Raw genomic sequence first — 22980 nt, forward strand, 5'->3', positions numbered from 1 at the left:
GGAACCACGAATGATGGTGCCAATGATTGAAGAGGATAGTGAGGGCAAACCGCTATGGATGCATAAGTTGCAAGAGAACAAAGGAAAGGGCACCAAGTGGCAAGAGGATTAGAACCTTATTCATAAGCATAGTAAATCATTCTATTGGCTAGGATGATCTGTAGTGGATACAAAAATAAACCCTTAAAAATTAAAAAAAATAAATCTCTAGGATTTCAATAAAGCAAAAAATGGGATTAGGAGTAACTTGGATCTAAAGAGAGTATTAATGGCACTCCGATACTATGTTGAGAACATGGAGGGGGGGGGGGGGGGGGGGGGGGGGAGAGAGAGAGAGAGAGAGAGAGAGAGAGAGAGAGAACTATGGAACAAGATTCAATGACTAGAACTCAATAATTGGAACACAAAGAGTGTACAATTGAGGGGTTATCAAGCCACTATGCAATGGAGAATACATCATTAACTATGCCACGTGTTGGGGATCTCATTGATTAGGTTCAGGCTTAGGATGTTGGTTTCCATATGTCTAACAATGTGGTACATTCTGAAGGGGGAGGGGGGGGGACATGTCTTAAGGAATTCAATACATATTTTATGAGTCTTGGGATGAAACACCAACCATATACCTCATCAACATAGCATTGTTGAAGAAAAAACAAGTCACTTACAACAAAAGCTACACGATGTATGGTCCAAAGGCAAGCTTTGCCTTATGCATTTTGAATTGAGGCCATCATGTGTTTTGTGTATATATTAAACGGGTGTCCCACTAAATTATTGCAATCTATCACTCTATATATGTTAGAAATACAAGTCCAATGTGTTTTGAACATTGCCTAGATCATTCTATGGTCATAGAATATGAACCTTAGGGAAAATCTATGAGATAAATACTCATTATAGCCAAATCTATAAGGTCTGAAAGTAGCCTAAAAGGTCATGAAGCTGGCTAGAATTGTGGGGATGAGACAAGACTCAAATAGAAGGTATCTTGTCCTTACCTCATTGCTGATGTCATTCAAAGGCTCTCCCTCTTGCCTATATAATCACCGACTGTACTCACTTCTTTGAGTTCTAAGAATGTAACTCTCTTTTTGGATCATATATTGCATTTGACGTCTCTTTTCCTCTCTTAATCTCCACAATTAAAGCTACTAATCATGAATGGTAGCTTAGTGAGTACCATAGCCTAATTCTAATCTTGGTTTTACTAACCCTAATCTCCTAACATGGTATCTCAACCTATGGTTCATAGTTAGAGCCGTACTAATTAGCACATTTTAGGTTAGGGTTTTACCTCTATTTTTGTTGAGGTTTTTGGTGCTAATCTAGCTTTAGACTTTATTAAGACTATATTGCTACCTTAGAAGGAATGGAGAAGCAAAGTCTTGTTTCCATATGGATGCTCGATTAGTGGTTTGTTCTTGAATGGGATTCCTAATGGCTTCATATTTTTTTTTCACTATCTTCATAGTGTAAGGGCACTCTAAAGAAAATAAAGCATTGAAGGAAAATAAAAGAGAAGAGAAACACAACTGTACCAATGTGCACTCGATCACCTCTTCATGTGAACACAAAAAATCTTGACTTTCCACCTTCGTGTGTCTTAGCATTTCCTAAACTTACCCTTCACTTATGCACTCAAAATGTTTTGAAAGGATATTTATTTTCCCAAGATTAGGAGGCCCTAATTTCAACAGAACCAAGTTTGGAATGATTATTGGATGCATATTCTAGCGTTTGTGTCCAAAGCTTTGATAAAGGAATAACTATGGTGGAATTTTAAATTGCAAGTCGGTTGCAAAATCCATTCATCGTGTTAGACATGAATGCTAGTTAAGGTAGTGTTGTGAACATAATACACAGTGGGCATTGATGCTCCATCGGCAATATCAGACCCTTTTTGGCATTTTTTATTGCACAAACAAAATACACCGTGTGTGATGGCGATGTCTTGTACAGGTGCATGCACTCAACGCTCTAGACTCCTAGAGGGATCGCCATGCACCATCTCAGCCAATTCTGTGACAACGTGGCAGTTCAAAAATGGTGTACAGTTTAGAAAAACAAAGATTAGGTTGTATCATCCACTAACTAAATGCATCATGTTTGGTCGAGATATTTTGGTAGAAGATGCAATTCAACCCATGTTAGCATGAACCAAGCAGATAGGCACCAACTCACAAAATATATATGATATAATGGTGGAGTGGGAATGTAAGTCCTAATGAAGCACATGTGCAGCCTATGCAAGTTTTAAATGACGTTATAGATCAGCCATATTTATGCAGATTTACAAGGTGTGATTGATGAGGAAAGGGCTAAAAAGGAGTGGGCTCAAGCTACATTACTGAAAAATGTACATATCTTCGATGCGAACACTTCCTTATGGAGGCTGGCTCATTGTTCCTCCTCCATCAGGTCTTTTCTCCGCAAATGGTTAAGGACATATTTTATTACACCATAATTAAAGCCCCGATATTGCAGCCAACAGACCATTCTTCGGGCTTTGGTGTCCACAGTCACAGTCTTCCCCCGGTTCCATTGCTTACTAGCCTGCTCCAACAAGTGATCCATTGCAACTTTGGACATATTAGTGACATTGGATCTTGAGTCATCATCCTCTTCTGTCCCATCTTGCTCCATGTCCCCTTCCTCCTCACAGAAGACTTTGTCAATTGCTGCTTTGATGATTTCATCCTTAATGCCTCTCTGCTTAAGCCCCTGTTACATTGTAGAAGTGCGATCAGATGAAGCTTCCTTCTCTTCACAAATACAGAACAAAAACAAGCTTTGGTTTTACCATTGACCCAGACTAGCGTACAGAGCTGAAAGAAACGAGAAACTGTAATAATGCCAGATGAACAGAGAAGAGCCCCAAGTTTATCTATAAAGAGGAGTCCAAGTCCTAAATATCATAGACTCCTCATCTTATGTAATGATCCAAAAGACCACATAAGCATCAGCTTCATCATGCAATAATATAGTGACTAGATCCTTGTACAACCCCACTACAGTCATTTGTACCAACACATGCTCCCACACGGTTAATAATCTGTTTTATCAAGAATTAACGGTGAAAGGAGACAAAACCATAGGTTCATGGTGATCACACTTCCATACATTTACAGAGATCCAACCTTAGAATTTTATCACTTAACCATTTTTAGAAAAATGAGAAAAAACAAAACCTGCCATAATTCAGTGTGAAAGGTTTCTACATTTTTGGAACAAGGAGTTTTTACTACTAGCCGTAATTACCACATTGGTGGTACAAAAGTGGGATCTGCAACTCCACATGAGCTCCCTTTTTCTCTGACTGTATTTCTTGATGTATTTGAATAGTAAGCACTTGGCTACTAGATATAATGCGTTCATGCTTTTGTAGGGTTATGAGCCGAAAGTTGAAACCACCAATTGCTACTGGAATCAACGGGGTTAAGATGAAATATGTGGCTGATTTCTTGCATGACATGCAAAAAATGCTTGTGATCGCTCAGGAAGGAATAAAGACCGTCCAAGATTGGGCCACCTTTTATGCTAACCATTATCGACAACCTCGTACTCTCTAGGAGGGTGTACCTTAAGGTACTGTAGGATTCTGAAATAATCTGTATTGGTTAGTGCTCGAAACTATTTTTGCGATATTTTGGGCCATTCCAAATTATCAAGAAGATTAGTGACGTCTCCTACAGATTGGATCTACCCTCCAACATTGTTGTCCACTCTGTGTTACACATTAGCCGCTTGAAGGAGAGGTTGGGACAGGATGAACAAGTTGCCCCTCTGGAGGTAGTCCCGAGTTTGGAGGATACTACTCATTGCTGTCCACCCCGTGTTACATGTTAGCTGCTTGAAGGAGCGGTTGGGACAGAATGAACAAGTTGTGCCTCTAGAGCCAGTCCCGAGTTTGGAGGACACCACTCGTTACATTCCACTGGAACCCGAGTTGGTTCTTGATAAGGGTCAAAAGATCCCGAAAGGCTTCTTACCTCGAGTATTGACTTGAGTCGACTGCTACTTGGGAATCAGTAAGATCGTTGAAGAGTCATTTCCCCGGTTTTATAACCGGGGATATTACTGAGGATAGTAATTAAAAAATAAGGGGGGAAGTGTTACGTCCCAAGACATCAGGGTGGGCGCATGAGCCATGTCTGGCCAAGTGTGAACATGGCCCTATGGATAGGGCGGCTAAGGAATCCTATAAATAGGATCCTGGGCTCATTTGTGAGTCATCTGCTGTCCTCACCACACTTGGACTCTAGGCCCTTGTCAGCTCTACCCACACACCCGTATTGGTGTGGCTTGGTGGTATGGGACATCGGCCCTTGTGGTAGAGGCTAGCCCGCTGGCTGCAGGCTTCGAGGCTTAGGGGTGAGCCCGTATTGGCTCTATTGCTTGCAGGTGAGTTTGATGTCCGCTCTCTACACTCATTTATTCGTGAGTATGGCTTTGTGCCATGTTGTGTGTGCAAGATAGATCGGGCGAGGGACTAACAACTGTCATGCTTCATATGTCCTTCCTCTCCATAGTAGAAACATCTTCCTTCTTTCTTGAAGGTCAAAAGCTGTGTGGGTGAGAGATGCTTGATTCTCTTGTTGGGTGCGCTTTGACTTCCTTTGAAGGGTATCATGAGGATACACCTTCATGCTCTTCCGAAGTTGCGGTTGAAGGCTTGCTTCGACTTTCTCATCTTTTCCTCGTCGGAAATCTTCATGAAGGGTGTAACCTTTAAGAGAACCGACCAAAACTTGTCAACATAATTGGTAACCTTCTCATGTTCCTTTTGCTGGCCGTGAGAGATGCGAGAGAGGAGAAGAAAGAGAGAGAGAATGGTATATATATAGACAAATAACTGCTAATCGCATAATATAGTGATAATTTAATACCGATTAGAGAGATATAGAGATCACGAGAAGCCAACAACCAATTCCAATTGACGTTTTTCCCAAACCCAAGCAATACAAAATGGCCATAAACTCAATTTGTCGGTCATCACCCAAAGTGGAATGGATACTTCGCATACAGGTGATGAGCATGAGAGAGGCGACGGAGAATTTTTCCCACCAAGAGGTTTTTTCAACCCTCCCCCTTCTCCATCTATGCCACGAGTTGTATCAAATCCTCTGGAGGCGATGGTCAAGTCGATGTTGGACATGATGGCACGACAACAAGAAGCGAATCGCGTTGCGCTAGCACAACAAGAAGCGACTCGCATTGCTTTGGAACGCGAGCACGATGCACGAAAAGAAAGCAAAGCACAAAGAAAGGAGGAAGCCGAAGCAAGACGAGCGGCCTTGGAGGCCGATCGGGAGGTCCAAAGAGACCTCCGTACTCAAGAATTGGTTCGACAAGTTCTTGCCTCGAAGTCCGAACCAACAAAATGTCGGCATAAGTGGTACGAAGAAGGCAAAGAATAAAAAAGCCTTTGGCAAAGAGTCGGATTATGCTCTCACAACATATGCGGTCGATATACGGAGTGACAAAGTAAATTTTGCTTTTCTACAAAATTAAGCGGTGCACCACGTATTAGGGACCATTATTTGGGTAGCATTAAAAAGAATTGTAAGAAATATGACTTATCGTCAAGCACCTGTAATTGCAAAGCGTTTGAGAGAAGAGCTCGCCAAAAAGGGTGGCAAAAGACAGCGGATATATAGCTCTGTTATGGATACAAGTCAAGAGCAATCAAAGCCAAATATTAACTTTGTTGATCTTGTGGTAACACCAAGTAACCTTCCATAACAACCTACACAGGGAGAGGAAATATCAAGCAATGTTCCTTTTAAGCATCACAATGAAGGCGAACTTGGGCAAATCCGTCAAAATCCATTGCATCAAAGTTTTCGAATGCAGTCTCTAGAAGAAGCACAAACCGCACTCGCCATAGCGATTTTCTTCACTGGAAGTGCTCTAGTTCTGGTAGACAACAATCATTGGAAGTCCGCCTGGAAGAAAATAGGTGAGTTTGGCCCAAGATTTTCAGCTCCTTCATATCACAATGTTCTCTTGGATAAATGTTACATCGAGATCAAAGAGCATGTTTGGAAATATTTCCCTTTCAAGATGCACGATTGTGAGTGATGGTTGGTCTAATGTTCAAAGAAGACCACTGATCAATGTCTTGCTGATTTGTCCAAGGGAAGAAATGTTCATAAAGGCGATTGACAATTTCGGTGCAATTAAAAGTGACAAATACATTTATGAGGTCTTGATTAATGTAATTACAAAAATCAGAGATGAACATGCCATTCAAGTAGTCATGGACAATGCAAAGAACTATATAAACGCTAGCAAATTAATAAAGAAGTGTTTTCCACACATTTTCACCAATGGTTGTAATACGCACATCTTACACTTGGTGCTGAAGGATTGGTACACTAGTAAAGAAACCACATGGGTTGTGATGCCACCAATACGCTCGCTCGCTGCTGCTGCTCCCTCGCGCGCCTCGCCTGCTTCGCCCGTCACCGTAGCCCAAGCCCCAGCCCTCTCCCCCCTCACAGCGCTCACCCTGCTGCCCCACACTACCCTCCTCATTTAGCTTCGTCTCGCTGCATCCTCCCCCGCCGTGCTGCCCCCTCCCACTATCTCCCGCTACCCCTCCCACCTATCCCTCGCTGCCCTCTCTCGCCCTGTTCACGCTACCCCTCTCCCTCCCAATCCCGCTGCCCCTGCCCGTCATCTCGCTCCCTTGCCCCGCTCCTCTTGCTTATGCCATCCCCCGACTCGAGTCTCTCTCGCTATCAGAACCGGTTTCATAGCGGCTTCAACTTCCCTTCGTTCGCCCCTGCACCAACAGACACAACTGGAGGATTCTGCTCTGCCACAGAAGGACTCCATTGCAGCCCCCTCGCCCGATGTTGCTAAATTGGCTTTATCTGACAGGAAAATAATTCTAAATGGATTATTGGATTTATAAGTAAAGAGGGTTTTCTCGATTGGAACACCAAGAAAAATAATTCTAAATGAATTATTGGAATTGTAAGTTAGAGGGTTTTTCTCACTGGAGACATCCGAGTACAAACTATTCTTAGTGCGTCATTCAAAGTAATGACGGGAGCACTGAGAACAGAAATATCTGTAAGGCCACCAGGAACAAGTACTTTTGATGCGTCACATCGAATGGGTGACAGGGAGCATCGAGAAGAAGTATCCGACCATCCGGAATGGATATCTCTGATGCGTCATAGGATGGGTGACATAGAGCATCGTGAAGGAGATTGTACCGTAAGTTCGGTAGGAAAGGACTAAGTGATGGGTGCATCAGAAAGGGGATATCCATAGTCAAGAGGAAATTCCGAACTGTGTTAGAACTGTGCACAAGGAAAAGCAAGGACTTGAATGAAGATGGGTTCACAGGAAACTTAAGAAAAAACAGATGCTTTCTAAGAAGCGGATACTTTCCCGCAAGGAAGTCTATGTCTGCATTGCAATTGTGCGTGTGATTGCATCCAGGGACGCCTGGGAAGTGCTGTGAAAGCATTGTTTTTAACTTATAAGGTTTTATTGAGTTTTTGGGCAGATTTAGACCATGTTTAAAGGTGACCGGCCGCCCACTTAAGAAGTGGGCAACCTATGATTAAATAAAGCAGTAAAAACCAGCCAACGATTTTTCTCTCTTTTTCTAGCAGAACAACGCCCAAAAAAAAAAAAGGCCGCGATCTCTATGGGAGCAACCTGCTATTCGTGCCGTGGCCAGGAGCTATAAAAGCATCACATGCTCTCACTCAGAGGAGGAGATCAGTTCTTGCAAGAAGAAGATGCTGCTGCAGATTTCATCCGCAAAGAAGATGTTGCCGGTGATGCCCATGGCTGCCCCAAGTGTATCAGATGTTGCCAAGACCTAGTGCACGAGTTCCCTCGCAAAGAAGTGCCTACGGAACGTGTTTCCATCGACACAAGCTGTTGTTTTCCTCTGTTTTCAACCCATAAAAGTTGTAGACGGGGCTGATTTACGAGAAGGAACCCAAGAACACACCTCTTTTATGTGTAGGATTGGAAGAGAGGAATTTCTATGTAGAAATCTCTTCTGGGGAATTGCTTTTTGAGAACCGAGTGGCGTTTCGAGCGTGGAGACTTTGAAGGTAACGATTTGCATGTTATGAACTACGAGTATTTGTTTGCAGGTGTACTTCCTCTTAGCGAGGGAGTAGGAGCAGAGGAAGGCATGAGCCTCTACAGGAGAAAAGCGCTCTGAGGAACTAGAGCCAGATCAGCCAAGGGTTTCGTACCCGAGCTTGGGAAGTAGATCCACGGATCGAAGAGAGGCAGTCTCTCAAGTTGTGATCCGGAAGTTGGGATTCCCAAGGAAAGGACTTCACGTCCAAGAAAGCACAGTTGTTCTGCAAGAAGAGGACTCTGGAAAGAGAGTAGGAAAAGAGTTGCAAGGATGCCATGCCCTGAGTTTGGTGAGATCCAGAGACGAGAACCTTGATTCTCGAGGATTTGGAATAAGGAACAGAAGTTCCTTGGAATAGGGTTTTGCCCTAGGAATTGGAAGCTTGAGGCTTCCAGGAACCATCAAGTCTTATTCTAGAACGAACGTGGTAATACGTTCGGTTCAAGTGCTTGTATAGACTTCTCCTCAGTAAAAAGATACTATTACGAGGGGGGACCATCCCATCTTTTGGTCCCCAGTACTGTGTCGATCTTCTCACTCTATTTCTCTCTATATACTATGGCTTCAGTATCAAGTGATAAATTCTATTTATCCGAGTACATTTTATATTGTTATGCACTCCCGTTTGTGACAGTGGTATCAGAGCATGGTCTCCTCTCTTCCTTTGTAAAGGAGGACAACTCAAGGAAGATATAGGAAGAAGCCATGACAAGCGAAGAGAGAAGTAAGCATGCGGAAACCTAGGTCCTGCAGGAAAAGCTCGCAGAGTTGGAATTTTTCTTTTCTCTCTGCAAGAAGTCGACACAAGACTTGGGATTTTCTAAGAAGGCGCCAAGAGCATGATGCTCAAGAACCCAGAGAATCCAAGAAGCGGAATGCTCAAGATCCTTCAGAATCCAGAACCATAGCCAAGAAATCCCGTCATTCCGAGAAGGATATGAAGGTCTTTAGACCTCAGAACACTCTGGTCAAGTTTCATACTTTTGAGGGAACGGAAGACGTTCCGAAAGCTACCGCTTTCATTGGACATTTTGAAGTTGCCTTTGCAAACGGCAATTTCTGAGAAGCGTCGAAGGTGAGGCATGTGACCAAACACCTCAAGGGGATTGCAAATACTTGGTGGTATACCAAAGCTCTGCAAGGAACTTACAACAAGACTTGGATTCAATTCAAAGGCTGAATTTTCCGTCAAATTTTTTTTCCTCTACGCTTTGAGGAAGACATCCAAGAAGATTGGGATCGGTTTGCCCAATAGGAACACGATCGAGTCAAAGCAAGTAGTGGTTCACTCTTGCCAAGGTAGCTCCACTCTTGATCCTCTTTGAGGAAAGAAAGATGAAGAAATTCAATGAAGGACTTTTACCCGAATTTTGTAGACGCATCTGCAAAATACTTTGCAGCAGATGGTGGAGTCGGCAATAAAAGCTGAAAGTGTACACCTTAGTGTACATAGAATCTAATCCCTGCAGTGGGACGAGAACCATTGAACACAGAAGCAACAAATTTTTGTTATTTCTCCTCGAAGGATACGTTGCTATCCGGAGAAAGTTCAGAGTAAGGGAATTCAATCTAACTCCTCAGTTTTTCAATAGAAGACCCTCAATCTTCAAGTGACAGGGCAGGTCTGATCAAAGTTAAGTCTTTGAGGAACTCATAAACTACGTATTGCTTTTATGCACGAGATATGCATGTGTCTAACCAGGACAATCACTCTCGAGTATTTATGAGAGTAGGATCAAGTTGAAACATTGTTCTATTAGATGAACTGGTTTGCTAACCATCCAGAAGGTCAATACTTGATCTAGTATCCGGTAGTTCTCCAACAAATTATTTGCTATTGGGGTAGGACATTATGAAGGAACCATCCGAGTTTTCAAGAAAATAAAAGCTTTTATCAAGCTGGAGTACCCTATGAGCTTACACCCCTTACCCGGTAAGGGAAGATATGGTAGTGCTTTTCGCGCAAGTGAATGAACACTCTCTTTACGAGGGAAGGAACAAGCGATTGCTACGGCTTGTGCTCGAGGAATCCAATGATTGAAATCCTAGTTTATTTGATGAGCGGATTTTGCTCTAAGATCGAGCCAAGGGATCGTCAAGTTGAGCGTCTTCGCTCTAAGGATCTTACGAAGGGAAGGTAATTTCCCAAGTTCACCAAAACTCTAGCACAGCTTAAGAATTATGTACACCTTTGGGTACATGGATAACACACGAAGATGCAGACCTATGCCAAGGTGGGTTATCTATCAATCGAATTTTTTTTCTGCTGACCGGAATGAGATGAACCAACTTCCTTTTCAAGAACTGGATGGGAGTTTGTTATACTCTCTTGAGCGCCTTTTTGCACGCAAGAATATTCCGACACGAGAATCTCTATTTGAGATGCGTTCAGTAGAATGCGCGCAAGAATATTCCGACACGAGAATCTCTATTTGAGATGCGTTCGGTAGAAGAAATTTGAGTTTCTCTACGAAGAAGAGGTTTTTTGATGGTCGTTGATCATTGACTACGCTATGTGCTTTTACCATTACAATAGCAACTTTTGGTTGCGGTATATATTTCTCCATGAGCAGGTCAAGTAGCATTTACACGCTGCTGGAATAAATTCGAACTATTATGTTTGTAAGAGTAAAATCTGCCAACCATTTTAAAATGGTAAGAATTACCTTAACCACATATGGAAGAACATCATTGAGATCTACGGCGGTTTTGCCCTTAAGTGGGCCGAGTTTGAACTTATGTTCACAGAATGGTATGGCTAGATTTTTTATCTGCCTAAGATTTTGCGAGCACGCCCTAGATGCTTGCTAATTGAAAATTTCTTGATGATTTCCGCAAGAAATAGACGGCAGCAGGCGTAAAGAAAACACTGTAGGTGATAACAACCCAATGGAGGAAAAACGCGGAAAGATGTGCGGCAATGCACAAGGGATCTTCGGATCAGAACAATTGGCCTACCCAAAGCAAAGGCCCAGAATAAGAACTTACTTTGGTAAGATGGCACACTTTGTCTACCACAGGAAGATTCACATGAGCTTAATGCTCTCAACATGCCCTATGTGGGAGGATACAAGAGGTTTAATATCCTCAGGACTAATAGCGCAAGGTTATGCGCAAGCACAGACACCTAGCTTGACTTCTAGGAGGATAACTCTTCTCGGGAATAAGAAGGCAGAATTGACTTAACATATTTTCAGAGAAGGAAAATTCCGATTTGTTGGAAAGACGCGAATGACGAGTTCTTACATGGCTTGTAAATTTGATGATTGGTGAAGGATATCCTCGAGGTACTAGAGGAAGGACATGAACCGGTAAGGTAAGTATTGAATTATTGAATTTTTAAGTAATTTAATTTTTGAGTTCTTTTGTGAGAAAGGACTAGCTCAACTCACCATTAAGCAAAATTTGAAATCTTTCCAGTTTCTCCCCGGCAATTCAGTTGGATCTCTACAATTGAGGACAACTGTTTATAAGTGAGAGGGATGCTGCTAAATTGGCTTAATCTGACAGGAAAATAATACTAAATGAATTATTGGATTTATAAGTGAGAGGGTTTTCTCGCTTGGAACACCAAGAAAAATAATTCTAAATGAATTACTGGAATTTTAAGTGAGAGGGTTTTTCTCACTAGAGACATCCAAGTACAGAGTATTCTTAGTGCGTCACTCAAAGTAATGACGAGAGCATTGAGAACGGGAATATCTGTAAGGCCACCAGGAACAGGTACTTCTGATGCGTCACATTGGATGGGTGATAGGGAGCATCGGGAAGAAATATCCGACCATCCGGGAACGGACATCTCTGATGCGTCATAGGATGGGTGACATAAAGCATCGTGAAGGCGCCGTAAGTTCGGTAGGAAAGGACTAAGTGATGGGTATTCCTGATGCGTCACAAGGTGGGTGACGGGTGCATCGGAAAGGGGATATCCATAGTTGAGAGGAAATTTTGAGCACTTGAATGAAGATGGGTTCACAGGAAACTTTAAGGAAAAACAGATGCTTTCTAAGAAAGCGGGATTGCTTTTCGGGAAAGCAAATGCTTTCCCGCGAGGAAGTCTATGTCTGCATTGCAATTGTGCGTGTGATTGCATCCAGGGATGCTTGGGAAGTGCTGTGAAAGCATTGTTTTTAACTTATAAGGTTTTATTGAGTTTGACCGGCCGCCCACTGAAGAAGTGGGCAGCCTATGATTAAATAAAGCAGTAAAAACCAGCCAACGATTTTTCTCTCTTTTTTTGGCAGAACAACGCCCCAAAAAAAAAAAAACGGCCACGACCTCTACGTGAGCAGCTTGCTATTCGTGCCGAGGCCAAGAGCTATAAAAGCATCACACGCCCTCAGTCAGAGGAGGAGATCAGTTCTTGCAAGAGGATGCTGCTGCAGATTTCCTCCGCAAAGAAGACGTTGCCGGTGATGCCCATGGCTGCCCCAAGTGTATCGAATGTCGCCAAGACCCAGTGCGCAAGTTCCCTCGCGAAGAAGTGCCTACGGAGCGTGTTTCCATCGAGACAAGCTGTTGTTTTTCTCTGTTTTCAGTCCATAAACGTCGTAGACGGGGCTGATTTACGAGAAGGAACCCGAGAACACACCTCTTTTGTGTGTAGGATTGGAAGAGAGGATTTTCTATGTAGAAATCTCGTCCGGGGAATTGCGTTTTGAGAACCGAGTTGAGTTTCGAGTGTGGAGACTTTGAAGGTAACGATTTTCATGTTATGAACTCTGAGTGTTTGTTTGCAGGTGTACTTCGTCTCAGCGAGGGAGTAGGAGAACAGGAAGGCATGAGCCTCCGCAGGAGAAAAGCGCTCTGAGGAACTAGAGCCAGATCAGCCCAAGGGTTTCGTACACGAGTTTGGGAAGTAGATCCAAAGATAAGAGAGAGGTAGTCTCTCAAGTTGTGATCCGGAACTTGGGATTCCAAGGGAAAGGACTTCACGTCCAAGAAAGCACAGCTGTTCTGCAAGAAGAGGACTCTGGAAACAGAGTCGGAAAAGAGTTGCAAGGATGCCATGCCCTAAGTCTGGAAGGGGAGATCCAAAGGTGAGAACCTTGTTTCTCGAGGATTTGGAATAAGGAACGGAAGTTCCTTGGAATAGGGTTTTGCCCTAGGAATCGCAAGCTTGAGGCTTCTAGGAACCATCAAGTCTTATTCTAGAACGAACGTGGTTATACGTTCGGTTCAAGTGCTTGTATAGACTTCTCCTCAGTAATAAAGATACTATTACGGAGGGGGACCAGTCGATCTTCTGGTCCCCAGTACTGTGTCGATCTTCTCACTCTCTATCTCTCTCTCTCTATCTATTTCTCTCTATATACTCTGGCTTCAGTATTAAGTGATAAATTCTATTTATCCGAGTACATTTTATATTGTTATGCGCTCTCGTTTGTGACACCCGACCCCGTAGAACCCACCATCCGACTTGCTCTCGCTGACAAAGCAAGCGAGCTTAGAGGCAGAGGTGGCGCGCCTTCAGGCCACCTCTATTATTTGCAAGATTCTCGCACCAGACCCGGAAGAGGGGAAGTGCGCGATCTCCTTCAGGCACGCCTTCTCACAGAGGTGGGCAAGATTTTCAATGTATAAATTCTCAGATGTGGTTACTACCATATAGAGTTTGAGACTCCCGAGATGGCGTCCACGGTTTCGATAGTGGCGCCACAGTTTCGACCCAGCTACCGACGTTCTTCTCGAGGAGGCAGACCTGTCCATCTTAGTCTGCTTCCCTGGCCTCTGGAGGGAGTAAATTCCACTCCTTTCCAGGATAGGCTCAGCAATTGGGACTGTCCTGGAGACACCTCGCACAACAGCCTTTGTAGCTACCAAGGCGGCTGGCATCCTCACAATACGTGTTCTGGTTCGGGACACCCACACTCTCTCGAAGGTCATCCTACTACCTCGGGTGAGCAATGGTTGGTTCCAACAAAGCATGGAGTATTCGAGCCTCCCGAATCAGTGTTTCATTTGTCGACAGATGGGCCATCTTGCGAAGGCCTGTCCACGAAGGAGATCCAGACCTACACCACAGGCTCAACCCTAGCCTTCAAGGGCTGGCCAGCAGCAGCAGACAGAGTCATAGGGTATGTAGGCAGAGCCACCCTCCGAGCCTGGGGCTCAAGCGGAGGGGGGTTGGTAGCAGGTTCGTGGTCAACATGGGCCACATCGCCAACCTGGCACCCAGAGTGGTCCCCGAGCTCCTGTCCAATAGCAGTAGGTTCCCACAAGGAACCGTTTCGACCCTCTTTAGCAGGACATGTCCTTGCTCCAGCCTCCACCTCAGCCTCACCCTTGACAACCCCTCCTCCCCTTGAGTTCCCCCCTTCCACCCCTGCCCCTCCACCTCCTCCCTCTGCCGCTCCCCCGCAGCCGTCCCAGGGGGCAGGACCTTCCTTGGCTGCTAGGAGATCTCTAGGCAACGCTTTTGCAAAGAGTCGCTTGGCGAGAGAGGGAGATCCTTTCTTGCGACCCCCTCTTCTGGTGCAGACGTCCCCCTTTGCAGCAGTTCCTTGTGGTCTAATGAGCTTCGACATTCGTCGTCGTTGGGATTTCTTTGCCTACGACTTTACACAGTTTCTCGGCGACCCCTCACCAGACCTTGAGGCAGCTTGCTTCAGAGTTCATGTACTAATCCTTGCAGCTAGGGGGATAGAGGCCTTGGACTCAACGGCTGGCTTCTCTTTTCCCCTATGCGGTAGGGACAAGTCTGAGTGGACTCTAGACTCAGTGTTCAAGTGGTTGCGGGCACAAGCCCTAGAGTTCTCTCATCACATGGGAGACCTGGGGGTTATGAGACTCTGTGGCCATTGGCTTAAAGATCTGTGCCAGGAAGACCCTAGCCATATGATCTGCTTTGATCGTTTTCTTGACTGGTATAAAGTGTGCTTGCTTGCTAAACCTGTCCACAATGGTCCAGATCGCGTCATTTCCAGTCTGAGTTCTAGGGAGGTCCATGATGAAGTCCATGGCAATACTTTCCCAAGGTTCATTAGGCACAGGCAAAGGTTGTAGCAACCCAGGCGTCTTATGCCGATCATACTTCACTTTTTGGCAAACCAAACATTCCCTGACATACTTATCAATGTCTGCTTTAAGGCTAGGCCAAAAGAAATACTTTCCATTGCTAAGGTTGTAGGGAGAATACCCCGATGACCTGCATAAGGCGAAGCGTGTGCTTCATCCATGATCTTCTTTCTTAATGGTTCCGCCACACATATGGCCTGATGGTGGTAGAGATAACCGTCCCGAATGGAATAGGGAAACTCATTCTCTCCACGATGTAGCTTTCCCCAGATGGTGGCGAAGTCTAGATCATTCGGATATAAATCCGGCAGTGCTTCTAATTCTTGGTGATACACCGAAGTGATAGCGTTCACCCTTGGCCGCCTAGACAGTGCGTCTGCGACTACATTCTTACTCCCAGCCGTGTGAAGGATCTGGAAGTGAAACATAGACAAAAAGTTTGCCCACCTCATCTGCTTCTCAGATAGTTTCCTTTGCGTAAGAAAATACCGCAAACTCTGGTGATCAGTCTTGATCACAAAATCCGCTCCGAGAAGATAGTGCTTCCAATTGGATAAGGCGTGAATCACAGCCGTGAGTTCCTTTTCGTAGATTGATGCATGCAACTCTACATCCTTAAGCCGTCTGCTTTCATAAGCCACTGCATGGCCTTCTTGGTTTAACACTGCTCCGATGCAATCACTTGAAGCATCGCAGTGAACCTCAAATGGTTTCCTTAAGTCAGGCACTATCAAAATAGGTCCATGGCTTAGCAAGTACTTGAGCCGATCAAAAGCTCCTTGTTGTCTTGATCCCCATCTGAAAGGAATCTTCTTCTTTGTCAAATCGTGAAGTGGTCCTGCTACATGAGCAAATCCTCGGACAAACCTTCGATAATATGAACATAATCCCAGGAAGCTACGTACATCATGTACCGTAGTGGGAATAGGCCAATCTTCTACCACTCGGATCTTGGCAGGATCCATACTCACTTTATTGTGGGAGACTATATGGCCGAGATAGTGTATCTCAGAGAGAAAGAACTTGCTCTTCTTTGCATTCACATGCAACTCATGCTTCCGCAATTCTTGAAACAGTAAGTCCAAGTGCTTCCGATGTTCCTCTTCTGACTTAGAGAAGATGAGTATGTCGTCAAAGAATACTCCCGTAAAAGCTCGATACGGGCTGAAAATGCAGTCCATCATGCGATTGAACGTCGCAGGAGCATTGGTCAAGCCGAAAGGCATTACCAAGAATTCATATAGTCCAAAGGTTGTGCGGAAAGCAGTCTTATGGACATCCTCAAGGGCAATCCATATCTGATGATACCCACTCTTTAAGTCTATGCGACTAAAGACACTTGCACCCTGCAACTTATCAAGTATATCATCAATCCGAGGGATCGGAAAGCGATTCTTGATTGTGATCTTGTTTAAAGACCGATAGTCTATGCACATTCGAAATGTGCCATCTTTTTTCTGCACCAGTAGAACTGGAGAGCAGTAGGGTGAAGCACTTGGCCGTACTAACCCTTTCTCTAGAAGCTCGTTGACTTGCTTCAAAATTTCCTCTTGCTGAGCAAGACTTACCCAATAAGGGGGTTGATTGGGAGGCGAGCTACCCGGTATGAGATCTATGCGGTGATCTTCCGGGCGTACCGCACGGAGTTCATCAAGAAGTGTTTCCGTGAAACAATCCTTGTACTTTTCAATAAATTGAAGACGCTTAATTTCCAGACTAGAGAGAGAGTCCCTACTAGTTTTATCCTTTGCAAAAATCAAGTAAGCAGAAACACACTTCTTCATTTCTTTCTTAATGGAGATATGGCTTACAATTGGGAACTGCCAATCTCCTGCATCAACTTGAATCTTTATTTTCCTACCCCCATGATCAAAAGTGAGGGTCTTTTCCACATAATCGGGAATAGGTGTCATGTGGAAGTGCCATGGCATACCCAAGATGATATCACATCCCTCGATGGGTGCCATCAAAAATGATTCGCGGTCCTTGTACTCACCAATCCGAAGATTGAGCTGTCCTTGCACGGGAGTTGCATTGGTTGTCAACCCCTCGAATGCCGATCCGGATGTAACCGGTGTGCCAAGCTCAGCCGGTGTAAGGCACAAACGTTCTGCAGTATCAAGGGAGATGAAGTTATCCGTGGATCCTGGATCATAAAGAATCAGTACTCGCTGGTTGTTCAAAGACCCCTAGCCCTTCAGAAGTTGACGCTTCCCTTTCTCTGTTTCTGTGTTTCCTTGAACATCTGGAATTGAGTTCGAGCTTGGTGGTGCGGGTTCCTTCCTTGCTTTCTCTTGCCTCGTAGAGGCTTGTTCTTGCCGTTGCTGCTTTAGCGGGCAGTCCGGTTTCATATGTCCTTTCTCGCCACAGTAGAAGCATCTTCCTTCCTCTCTGAAAGTTTGAAGTTGAGTAGGAGAAAGATACTTAGTTCGCTTGCCAGTGCCCTCTTGCTTCTTAGAATGATCATCGTCCCTCGATGGAGGACGTTTTCTTCCTTGGCCCCCTTGGTCATCGTAGACCCCTCTTTGTCTTGCACAGTAAGTGCTATGCTCCGTCTTTCTGGGCGTCCCAGTTGAGTGCAAATCCTCAGCAATGATTGCTGACTCCATCATCCTTTGAAGAGTATCATGCGGATACACCTTCATACTCTTTCGAAGCTGTGGTTGGAGACCCGCTTCGAACTTTCTTTTCTTTCCTCGTCGGCAATCTTCATGAAGGGAGTGACCTTCAGAAGAACCGACCAATACTTGTCCACATAAGTCGTTACTCTTTCATGTTCCTTCTGGGCAAGCCAGTCCCATTCCTTCCGTATGTCCTGCTCGAGGTCAGGCGGAAGAAATTGTTCATAAAATTCAGATTTGAAGCTCTCCCAAGTTCTGGCCTGAGAACCTTCCAGAATCTTGGCTAACCACCAATTACTTGCCGTTTCCTTGAGGTGCATCCCCACATGGCGTAATTTGGATTTTTCTGTGAAGTGCCCATTGGTAAAGGCGACTTCAAACTGTCTAATGAAGGACAGTGCTTTGGAGATGTCTCTCCGTCCGTTGTAGGTTTCGAACTTGATGTCCTTGTCGCCTGATTTGAAGACTCTCATGCGATGTTGAGACTTGCGACCTTGCTTCTTGAATCGAGGCTTATCTTTAGGTTGATGTATGGTAGTGGCGGTAGTAGCTGCTTCCTTCTTCTGACGAGATGATCGAGAAGTAGAAGTATAATCAGGAGAGTAAGATGGAGATGAGACAGAGATGTCCTTGCTCTCGTCTAGCAGAGAGAGCGTTTTTTCCTGGCCTTTCCTTGAAGTAGGCCGTTCATTTCGATCCGAAGATCCTTTGTGCACCTCGGCACGTGCTTCTCTTGCCTCCTGTGGTCTCACGCCAACAGTGTTGTCTGGATGCTTTGCTCCATCAGTTCCATTCGTTTTCTTCATTCCGCCCAAAAGCTTTTGGACGTCCGGCAACAGTAAAATTTGTTGCAACTCCGCAAGCTGAGCTTGCACTTGTTGAAGTTCCTCTTCAACGCTTCTCCCTTGGCTCGACATGGTTCTTCTCGTTCTTCCCGGAATCGTCCTTCTTTGCAGAGAAAGAGAGGAGTCCGAGCTCTGATACCACTGTCACAAAACGGGAGCGTACACGAGCACTTAGAAAATCTGAAAATTATAATTCTTTGAAAACATGAGAGAAGGGAGAAGATCGACACATTATTGGGGACCAGAAGATGGGCTGGTCCCCCCCCCCCCGTTAAGAGTATTCTTTTATTCAAGGAGAATTCTTATACAAGCACGAGAACCCGAGGAAACCCCTCTGTTCTGTAGTCTTAGACCCGAAGGTCGTGCTTTCCCGTAAAGGGCTTGGGCACAAGGCCGTTCCTTCCCGTGAGGGACTTAGGCGCGAAGCCGTACTTTCCCGTAAGGGACGTAGGCGTGAAGCCGTACTTCCCGTGAAGGGCCTTCCCGTGAGACGGGAAATTTCTGCAAAACAAACCACACAAAGCAGGAATTCTCAATGCGTATCAACACCTTATACCTGTCGCTCCTTGCTCGGAAAATCAACCTCCGTACTCAGTCGTCACGCGACACATTCCAGGCGTCCCCGGATGCAAGACACGACACACATGCAATGCAGACACAGACTCCTCGCAGGAAAACATCTGTCCTCCGGCGACTGTTCCTGCTTTTCGTAAAAAGCTTCATTGAACCCATCTTTATTCTTGTGCTTGCGTTCTTACGCGTATTTTCTTATTCAGTTCGGATTTCCTCCTTAGCCTACGGGATGCTCCCTTACTGATGCTCCCGTCACCCATCATGTGACGCATCAGAGGCACTCGTAACCCGGCCCTTTCCACCGAACTTACAAAAACTCCTTCGCGATGTTTACCGTCACCCATCAAATGACACATCAGAGTTGTCCGTTCCTGATGGCAGTTCCTGTAGCTACAATCTTTTTAACAGTTCTTAGTGCACATAATAAAATATCCTAAAAAAGAGATTTAATCATTAAAAATAAGAAAATAGTCCAATTAGCAACATAGTGTACAACTTTGTTTCTCTATCATTGTGTCAATTTTGTCTCTTAATCATGAATGAAAGTGCAATTAAGCCTCTATAGGCTCTATCAAACACTTGCAAACCTTACTTTTTATGAACACTATTTTTGACAAATGGTGAACTTCATTCCCTGGCAATGGTGAAATGACTATTCACGAAGAAAAGCTCCGTATTTGCCGCTTCTTAACTCCTATGCCTTTTTCAAGGCTTGAGCAGCATCCACTTCTCTTCCTCTACCTACCTCGGCCTCATTCACCATTCCATTTCCAACCTCAAATAAGCTTTTCTATTTCCAAACATTGTAAGCTTATGCATTTTTGTAAATTATACTACTTCAAACAAAACCCTTAAGCTCAATGAATGGAAAAAGAAAAGGGCAGTAAACCCTGAAAGCAAAACAAAAAGAAAAACAGGAATTCAAGATAACATCTACCAGCTTGATTCGTTGTGGCCCCCAACCTTTATAGTTGAACCTTGCAAATGAAAAAGTCTCTGCATATGCCAGATCGCTCTGCAAACCACTATCACAATCATTTAAAAGACAGTTAATTCCATGGCACCAAATATCAATCCCACCCAACAAATCAAGTCAAGATGTTCCTAACATCAGACTTAGTGCATATAAGCATGCAATATTGCTACTACAAAGTGAACAGGTTAGGTTAGCATTCAGAGAGAGGGTTAGCATTGAGAGAGAGACAGCTTTAACATCCATGACCAATCAAACCATGGATTTGTTCAAGCTCACTCACACCTGACCAAGTGGTACTGACTATTACAAATTCATTAGCTATATGAACACTTACGAGAACAGATACTCAAAATAGTATGAGAACAGATCGATATTCAGGCAAGAATCAATTTCTGAGCAAGTTGGGACAGATTTGTGTACTTTTAATATTTAATGCTCTGGATTGAAGAGATGGAACGTCGACAACTGGTTGACGAGGCAACAAAGCAGATAATTAAAATTGCGAAGATCCGAAATTTGTAAAATTTTTGTCTCAGCAATCCATCGCCGAAGTACACACCCAGTGGCAGAAGGCCACAAAACCACCCAGCAAACCGGCAATCAAGAAACCTCCTTCTCCGAGGATGTTTACAGAGCAAGAATTACAAGAGGTGGTTTTGACACAGATCAGCCGGCTTTTGGTCACAAACACCAAATCCAAAAAGCATGAGAGACATAAGAAAGGGACTGACTTTTCGGGTCATTTGGGTAGTCAATGTTCTTTTGCATCAGCAAGCAAGCAGAACAAGCGTATACGATTTGAAAGACTACCGAGTTCTTCTTCTTCTTCTGACAATTCTTCTAGCTCTTCTGACTCGAGCGAAGAAGACAGAAAAGGCAAAAAGTGAAGCAAAAAGCAAAGCTTCGGAAAGCGTAAGAAAAAGGCAAAGAAGCCTAGATTTCTCCCAGTTTCTGACAATACTACAAAGGAGTCATCCTCAGACAGTTCGGACTCCGACAATCACATGTTTTATGCAAAGAAGAAGCATTTTTACAAAGCCAACCAATATGACTTCCTCGAAGATAAAAGCAAGAAAGTAAAAGAATTCAAAGAAGGTGGACAGTCGATTAAGTTTGACTCTTTTTCTGGATTACGAGATGCTCCGAGGGCTTTGGCCTTCATTCAACAGTTTAACATAGCTTTCTCTGGAGGGCATTACTTAGAGCACTCCTAGATTCAAAGGGCTACATCTTTCTTCAAGGGAAATGCTCGAACATGGTGGTCCACTCTTCTTCTGAGGCAGGAAGCTCCAGTTAAATGGTTGAAATTCAAAAGGCTCTTTATTTCTTCTTGACTGACTCGAGAGTACAAACGAGATATGCGAACCACTTGGAATCATCTTTCGATGACCAAGGGAGCTACTCTGGACGCTTATTGCGAGAGATTTTGGAACTCTTTTCTGCCAACCTCTTCATTTAAGAGGTCTCGTTTAAGGCAAAAATTGAGCAATTGCTGCAGACTTCCTACAGAGATCCTAGACTACTGCTTGGAACAAAAGTCTAATTCTTTTCAAGAATTGATGGGTCATGCGAAACGGGGATTTGCTATACATTCGCGAAATTTGACTTACCCCACTGATGAGATCTCGACTCAAAAAACCCAGCAGACTTCTAATAATGAAAGTAGAAAGAGAAAGAGTTCCCAAGAAAAGAAAGACAAGGATACACCAACCCGGCTCACTCGTCGAGAGAGAGCCAGTAACATCAAAGAAGGGAAGTGTTTTGGATACGGGGAACATGGGCACGTCTCCGCGAAGTGCCGAGAAAAGGCACAGCAAGACAAAATGAATACAGGTTAGAGAGTTCAAGAGCCGCACAGGAACGTGGCAGAAAAGGCAAGATGAAAGCGGGACTAGTTCCAGATTGCATGGGTACTGACCCAAGCATGATTGATGAAATTACAGAACTTTACCGAGCTTGGGGCAAAGTGAAAGATCAAGAAGCCCTGATTTTCTTTGGAGGAGGAGCCAAGGCTAACATCAAAGAAGGGAAGTGTTTTGGATGCGGGGAACATGGGCACGTCTCCGCGAAGTGCCGAGAAAAGGCACAGCAAGAACAAAATGAATATAGGCCAGAGAGTTTGAGAGCCGCAGAGGAACGTGGCAGAAAAGGCAAGATGAAAGCGGGACTAGTTCCAGATTGCATGGGTACTGACCCAAGCATGATTGATGAAATTACAGAACTTTACCGAGCTTGGGGCAAAGTGAAAGATCAAGAAGCCCTGATTTTCTTTGGAGGAGCAGCCAAGGCCAACTTCATTTCACCTGAATTGGCAGCACAGCTCGAGATTACACCGATCAAATGGGACCACCAGCAGAGGCAGTTCTAGCGGCACCCGAGCGGGACATAGCCATTACACCTGTCATTGGCAAACTTCGGTTGCATTGTCAGGGATACTTGGGGTACGAGGACTTTTACATAATGCCCTTGGAAGGTTGTGACATCCTCCTTGGAGTCCTTGGTACCATAAGAACAACGCCGTGGTCCATTATCAAGCAAAGAAAGCGACATTGACAACTGAAAAGGGCCGAAAAATTGTACTTGATGTGAAACTGAAGGGCGAGTCTGTCTCTATTGTATCGGCTTCGGCAGGGATCCTCTTGTTTCAGTAGGATCAATTTGAAACGTGGATATCATCAGATCCGAATCGCGTCACAAGATGTCTACAAGACAGCTTTTCGGATGAGCTTCGGTTTATATGAATTTTTGGTGATGCCTTTTGGCCTAACCAATGCTCCAGCGACTTTCAACCGAATGCTGGATAGAATTTTGAGAGAGTACAGATCT

At 44.4% G+C, this 22980-nt stretch overlaps 1 protein-coding gene across 2 annotated transcripts in view; it reads right to left on the reverse strand.

The window, feature by feature from the left end:
- Positions 1-2171: 2171 nt before the first annotated feature.
- Positions 2172-22980, reverse strand: part of LOC147443273 (regulatory protein RecX family protein) — a 60718-nt gene continuing 39909 nt past the window's right edge. Inside the window, exons 4-5 of one of the 2 annotated variants that reach the window (XM_086529180.1) lie at positions 20116-20203; positions 2172-2724 (exon numbers count right to left, since the gene is read on the reverse strand). In XM_086529180.1, the coding sequence (XP_086385306.1) occupies positions 2401-2724; positions 20116-20203 (412 nt within the window). In that variant the 3' untranslated portion in view covers positions 2172-2400. The remainder of the gene's footprint in view (positions 2725-20115; positions 20204-22980) is intronic. The other variant, XM_086529181.1, reaches the window with a different exon arrangement.

Source organism: Adiantum capillus-veneris, chromosome 14, assembly GCF_014529385.1.
Source record: "Adiantum capillus-veneris isolate H3 chromosome 14, ASM1452938v2, whole genome shotgun sequence".
NCBI lineage: Eukaryota > Viridiplantae > Streptophyta > Polypodiopsida > Polypodiales > Pteridaceae > Adiantum > Adiantum capillus-veneris.